At 37.4% G+C, this 7276-nt stretch overlaps 1 protein-coding gene across 1 annotated transcript in view; it reads left to right on the forward strand.

Moving 5' to 3' along the window:
• Positions 1–6880, forward strand: part of DDX60 (DExD/H-box helicase 60) — a 45126-nt gene extending 38246 nt beyond the window's left edge. Inside the window, exons 33-38 of the mRNA XM_053459924.1 lie at positions 246–367; positions 860–1007; positions 1688–1830; positions 2394–2545; positions 5739–5801; positions 6716–6880. Coding sequence (XP_053315899.1) covers positions 246–367; positions 860–1007; positions 1688–1830; positions 2394–2545; positions 5739–5801; positions 6716–6812 — 725 coding nt within the window. The 3' untranslated portion in view covers positions 6813–6880. The remainder of the gene's footprint in view (positions 1–245; positions 368–859; positions 1008–1687; positions 1831–2393; positions 2546–5738; positions 5802–6715) is intronic.
• Positions 6881–7276: the final 396 nt, after the last annotated feature.

Consider the following 7276-nt stretch of genomic DNA (forward strand, 5'->3'; position numbering starts at 1 on the left):
TGTAAATGCATTTTGGACACAATTGGATAGTGCACGTACGGCATGTTTTCTGCCAGGTGTGTTATGGGCTGATTTATCAGTGGACCACTTAGTTGGCTTCCCCCCTACCCAGGCTGTTAAGTGTCCTCTAAAATTCTAAAGATATTTTCTTTTATTCTATAGATAATAATTATTTTTGCATCCTTTGTAATTCAGCTGTTGCTCTATTACCTTCTATTTACATACCTTTTTTTTTCTCCACACAGATCCAAACAAATTCCCAGATTCTGTTATGGAAAGTCTTGTGCTGATTCTGGCAAATCTGTTTGCAAGAAACTACTTTGTACCACATTTTATGAGCCGTCATGTTAAATTTCACCAGTCAAAGGTATTGAATACAACAGAACTTATAGTGGAATCCCATTTTTATTTAATATACATATTCAAAATTGAGCGGCCTCTCCGTGCTGGTTCAAAATAGTTTAGAAAGGACCTTTCTGACCTGGCAGTGTGGTCCAGGTCGGAAGAGCCCTTTCTCAACAATTTTGAACTGTCACACCACATGACGTGGAAATGAGTCCTTACAGAATAAATTGGTTGCACAAGATACTTAATAGGCCATTTCATGATGAGGTAACCAATACTACCAAACAGATATTTATTTTAATCTTTAAGTCATATAAATAAGTTTGTTTTGTAGCCAGTGTAGAAATTCACTTAAGTTTTGAAGGTGTTTTCCTCAAAAAGCAGAAAAACTCTGCCAACTAACACTAGTAGTTAAACAGATTGTCATTTAAAAAAAAATAACAGACAATAAATAAAACATAGTTTTATTTGTCAATGTTGAATTCAATGGTGTTATTTAATATTGTTGTTTTAGGTTTTCCTTGACCCACTCCCCGATGATTTTTCTTCTGCTGTCAAAGAGCACAACAAGAATGTAGCAACAATATTTGGACATTGCCTCTTTACAGCAGCAAAACTAGCTGATATGGAGAAGGAATGCCAGCTTCCATTTTCAGAAATAAGTAAGTGCATCTAGATTTGCATAATAAAATATGCACAATTTGGGCAAACAAAGACTTATGTGCATAAAGTAAAATACAGCAAATACTATTACATTCAGAGTTGTTGGGGTGATATTTTAGCAATAATATCTCATTTCACAAGAATGTTAGACCTTCAAAATAAAACAGAGGGAGATTAAAAGATAGATGATAGAAGATCCCTAATATTGCTTTTACATAGGCACCCTAAAAATGTACAATCACTGTCAATGTGCTTGTGATTTGCTTCAGCAATGAACCCAAGGGAATACCATTCACCTCCAAAACTCCATAGTCTGTGCAAGCATTAGCAAAGGAGATAGACTTAGACATAAAGGGTGTTTTTCCCTCCTAGATGGAGATCATAGTATCACTTCATAGTAAAAATAAACAAACAAACAAGTATAACAGTGGTAGGGGGCAGTTTTTTTGCCAGTTTCAGATGAGGACATACGAGGCAAGTTTTCATTGAACTTGCATGCCTGCTCTGGATGCTTACAAAATGTAAGATTGCATGCTCTTAGAAACAACTTGCAAAGTCCTTAATGGGGTGTAATACATTTTGTACATGACTATTTATTTAACATGAAACAAAATTAAGAAAATGTTTCACATTCCTGCGAATCTGGAGGCTTTATTTGTAACACAGTATTCATGATTAGGTTTCTCAGGTAAAGAGTGTACAGATTCTCAGTTGGTGAACCATGTCATGGATTGTGATGAAGAAAGAAGTGGAATCTCCCCTTTTGCATGTCTGTCTGGGAATTCAGATCACAATCTGTTTGCTATGGAAAATGTCAACAGTGTAAGTGTGTAAATGAGTAAGTGTATATGATAGCTAATGCAGATGAATGTTTGTGCATTAGTATAATAAAGATGCATCGCACATACCTTGTACATGTACAAACACATTAGGAAATTGTTTGGACAATAATGTTTAAAGATAGTAGAAAAAGGTAATCATTTTAATATTTATTTTTCTTGTTACGGAAAATTTCAAAATTTCTGAATTTTAAATTTTAATGCAGGAAAAATGTACCTTTTTTCATAATAAAGTTGTCCTCGGTTCTTGCCAGTGGTATAGGTTTACTGAATTACTTTAGCCATTGTTTTCTGCTCCAACTATCCTGTGCTTATAAGAGAAGACATCTATACTTATTAAGCTATCTGTTGTCTAATATTAAGTAAATGAGAGAGAATTTGCCAGGATTCATGATTCTTTAGGTCAGAAAACAGAAGCAGTAATCTTCAATGAGGAACCAAAACTAATTTTGATAAAATAATTTAGTTTAAAGCCTGGGGCTGGGACCATACCATACCATTGTGATTATAATGGCTTTTGATCAACGAAAAACATGAATTTTACAGCTCATGTTACAGACAGCTCAAATTCCAGACAAGCACATTCCAATCCTACCGCTGCAGAAAAAAGATCCTTCTGGAAGAAAACTGATGCTTAACGCATTTGCACTTGATTTCTTCAAACATAGATCTCTACAAGCAATTGTTAATGAGAATGGGTAAGCAATGCCCTTCATGCCTATCGATATCTCAAATTATACCAACAAAGTAGTTATATCAGATGGTATAATGCTCTCAGCATCCTCAAAAGGAAAGAATTGTTAGTGTTGTAACATTGAATGCTTCATATTTAAAAATGTATTTAACTTTCATACCACCAAAAATATTACACTGTAATATATTTATGAATCTGGAGCTGAAAATACAAATAATATTTTGCACTGATGTGCTGGGGTCTGAGGATACCGTTGTTGGGAGCAGCTGAATAATACAGATAATATATATCAGTTTGGACTGTATGCTTATGTTAACAGGAAAAAGGTTTTGTACCGTGTTAGCCGTTGAGAAAACAGGAGAAAAGTATAGTTAAAATGATACCATTTATTGGCTAACTAAGAGTTTGATTGCAAGCTTTGGAGACCAAGTTGTTAGGTCCCTGATTAATGCCTGAGGAAGGGACCTAACAACTTGGTCTCGAAAGCTCGCAATCAAACTCTCAGTTAGCCAATAAATGGTATCATTTTAACTATGTTAACAGTACAAATCAGTGGGGGTAAGTTATTCTCATGCAGACATGGAATGATCTACCAATACCTGCACTTCGTTAGGATCTATTGTTCCTATTGACTACTTGGTTATATTACCTTCAAAAACGTGTATAGATTTAAGGACTTTCCACTACCTCCCAAGTGTGTCTCTTTAGTAGGTACAGCCCCTTTCCAGGATCTACATTCTATTGTCTCTTTATTTCTAGATCATAATGTGTGGTGGGTTTCAGTGTGTCAGTGTCACACAGACCTACAGACACACAATAACCTGTATTGAAACAGCATTCTTTAACACATTTACTTGGTTACATAAATAGTAATCAATATGTCACATGGTCACACTAAAATGTCTTGGTAAAGCCTTGCTCATAGCCACACCTGTAATCACATTTGCTAAAACAGTATGTCATTTATCGTTTGGGAGATAATGCCGTAAGATAAATGTATAATCATAATTATTTAAATAATTCATAATTTTTTATTAGTTTTTTTTTGTTATTTTGTATTGTACCATTTGGTTGTAAATTGTAGTTATCCCAAAACAAGGGATAATTACAAAGGGTGTATACCAGGTTTGACTACCCAGCTGGTGGTAGATATATCAATTTGGGTCACAAAGTTAACAAATGAAAATAAATGAAAAAAAATAGTAATAACATTTGAAAATCAAATATGAGTCAGAGTTAGGAAAACTCCCAACCAATTGTTTAGTCAAATCCTAATAAGTCCATACTTGAGGAGACAATGGATGTTGGTCTTTGGTTTCAAGTTGTCACACATGAGGGGTGGTGCTGTAATTCCAACTTGATAAACTGAATGTCTCAAATGTGGCCTTTTATCCCCCAAACAATCCAACAAATCCCTGAATGGGTGGTATCACTGGACTCAGGAGATGTTACTGAACACATATTAGAGTGTTGTTTGGAGGTGACATATACCAGGAGCTGTAAATGCATATTGCAGTACAATTTGTGTGGAAAAAAAACACAAAAGAATTGCTATCACAGACTCTAACAAAGGCTGGTGGTAGATTTAATACATAGAAAGTGTTAAAATACCAGCATTTTAAATCTACAACTTACAATATCTTAGGGTGTTGTTTAGAAGTGAGGAATACCAGAAGCTTTAATTTATGAAATACACTGTGTGGGAAACCCCCCTACAAAATATATGGTTTGATGGGGGTAAACTGATTTGGCCAGCTTGAAAGATGTTTCAAATAAGACGTGGGGGCAGGATTACTAGAGTTGAAAAAAATAATTGGCCTTGACATAGCAACTTGTACTTATTGCCCTATAACTTGGAAAAAAGTAAAAAACATATAATCATTGGGTATATATACTGAGGACATACCGTATTGGCTCGGATATAAGCCGCCCCCGTATATAGGCTGCACCCTAAAAGTTTGGTGCTTTTTAAAAGAAAAAGTTTTTTTCTTTAAAAAAGCACCAAAAAAACATGCTGCCACTCTGTCTCCCCCCCGAGATATGCTGCCACGCTGTCCTCCCCCCGGAGATATGCTGCCACTGTCCCCCCCCCGAGCTATGCTGCCACTGTCCTCCCCCCCGAGATATCCTGCCACTGCCCCCCCCGAGATATGCTGCCACTCTGCCCCCCCCCGATTTACCAGAGCAGACTCCCGGGTGTCTTGCGGGGCCGGCGGGGGACATCTACACAATACGCGTGTACAACTTCCGGTGCCGGCACTCAGCGGAAGTTGTATACGCGTATACCAGTCTGCTCTGGTAAGTCTTGAGGGCAGAGGTAAAACACATCGTGCGGACGGTCACCGGCTGCGGCGATGTGGGTAAACAACCTCCGCTGCCGGGACATCTGCACGATGTGCTTTAACAATCTCCCTTGCTGGGACTCCCCCCGTGGGAATTCCCGGCAAGGGAGATTGTTAAAGCACATCGTGCAGACGTGCCGGCAGCGGAGGCTGTTTACCCGCATCGCCGCAGCCGGTGACCGTCCGCACAATGCGCTTAGACAACCTCCCGTGCCGGCACCCCCCCCCGTGGAAAGTGCTGGCAGGGGAGGCTGTCTGAGCATATCAGAGAGTAGGATACAGGTCCCCTGCACTGCTGCGGGGGATCTGTATCCTAAGCCCGCTGCCTGCCTGGTGCCCGAGACTGGATGTCCCGGGCATCGGGCGCTAGACCCCGAATATAGGCCGCACCCCCACTTTAAAGACTTAAAGTGGGTGGAAAAAGTGCGGCCTATATTCGAGCCAATACGGTATATTAGAATCTATTTAGCAGGTTTAGAATTTTTTACTATTTTTTTTACATTAAATTAGATGAAATGATCAAAATAATGGTATCTAAAGATAGCCCTTCTTGCCTTAAAAAATATAACTTGTGTGGGTACACTAAATGAGAAAGAAGAAAATTACAGCTAAGCAGCAATACCGCAAAAATGTTAAAACAGTCTCGGTTACGAAGGTTCTGGTACAAAAAGAAAAAATATTATCCTTAAGAGGTTAAAACCTTTAGAGTGATTAAAAAACAAGGGTGGTTGATTTCATTTTGTGTAGATAATGGTGTCAGTAAACAAAATATGTATTAAATATGTATTTCTGGCAATTCATCCCCAGTTTGTTAGATATAAAATGTAATGTTAAAATTAATGTTGCTTTCCGCAGGTTTAATGAAGGAGACGCATACAACAAATTAAAAGATTTTTCACTTACTATTTCTGCCATAAGGTAAGCTGTTGTTATTATGACTAATTAATAGATAATGAACTGACTCTAAAGGGCTACCTATCTGCAGATAAGGCTATTACTCTTTTTATGACCATGTAGCATTAACATCATGAACCCAGATGAAAATATTAACTAGCAAAATTTAAATATGAAATCTGACATAATAACACTAAAAAATAATACTAACATGTCACAAAACTGTAGTGGGTGGCTTCTGCAAGCACAGAAAAGTTACAAAAAATGTTTTTGTGCCACATACATCTATTAAAAATGCATTCACAAATTAATTTGGAAAGGAGGGATGTTAACCAATAACATGCTTGTGAAGGCCTGCTCATATACTTTAGGGTGTGTTGTAGGTTGCCTTAAATTTACCCTCCTTCATTGTATTCTTGTACCTCAGTTTGCCCTTTCTCGTGGGCAGATGTAAAGCCTTATCTCAGGAGGGGAAGAGGGGTCACATGACACTGCATGCCCCTGTAAACTCTTCCAACATCTCTGATAACTGTCAGTAAGGTACAATTAGTGAGGCACTTCCTTGGGGGGGGGTCTGTTGGCCATCATTAGATCTACTGGTCTTTTAGGTTGATCGGAAATGGGTGGAGTGTGGTTAAAACCTACTAACAGAAGAAGAAGAGAAGGCCTGACTATATCTAGTAGAAAAGCTAAAAAAAGATCCTGTATGAAAGTGCACTATGTACCTTTATCACAATGCTTGACAAATCTTCAGCTTGTCAATCATCTCGCATATGCTGATCCACCATTTAGATGGTTGGCTTGTAAAAGCCATCAAATTTAGATTTGCCTTTCAGTGCATCTTCCTCCCTTTAAATTGGGGATATTATGCCTTTTCCTTTCATCTATATCACTACTCAGTGCAGTCTTACCTATATTATTGTAACTTTTCTTAACAGTGTTTCTGTGAAAGAAATGTGTGAAGATGAAAACGACCCAGTTGTCCTGGCTTTTGAACAACTCAACACAATGTACAAAGAGATGATGGCTTTTTAATTTATATTGCCTTCATAAAGTGTCACATACATGTGTTTTTTTCAGGAAAAATGTTCTTACCTCTTGTTCAGATTATGTTTAAATGCTATTGTGTAAAATGGAAAGCAATCCAGATCACTCTCTTTGAGAGCAAACAGCAAAACAGATGAATACTCACATTTATAGGGTGAGATAAGACAACAAGTTAAATGTTTTTTTCCTACAAACCAAATATACAAGGACATATATTGTTTTAAAGAAATAACAAAACCCACGGTTGAGTAATGCTCTTGTATTTTAATACTAAGAATTTTAATGAAGAATCTGAAAAACTAACCACTCACAATATTATTATGAGCACCCATGGCTGCTGGCAACTTCATACTCCCTTTTGGGTTGGCAGGGGAATTGTAGGGCAGCAAACTTATGTACATATGTATTATATCTAACAATTTTATTACAGGTCTTTGTCAAGACATACAAAT

The sequence above is a fragment of the Spea bombifrons genome, chromosome 1, assembly GCF_027358695.1.
Source record: "Spea bombifrons isolate aSpeBom1 chromosome 1, aSpeBom1.2.pri, whole genome shotgun sequence".
Classification (NCBI taxonomy): Eukaryota; Metazoa; Chordata; class Amphibia; order Anura; family Pelobatidae; genus Spea; species Spea bombifrons.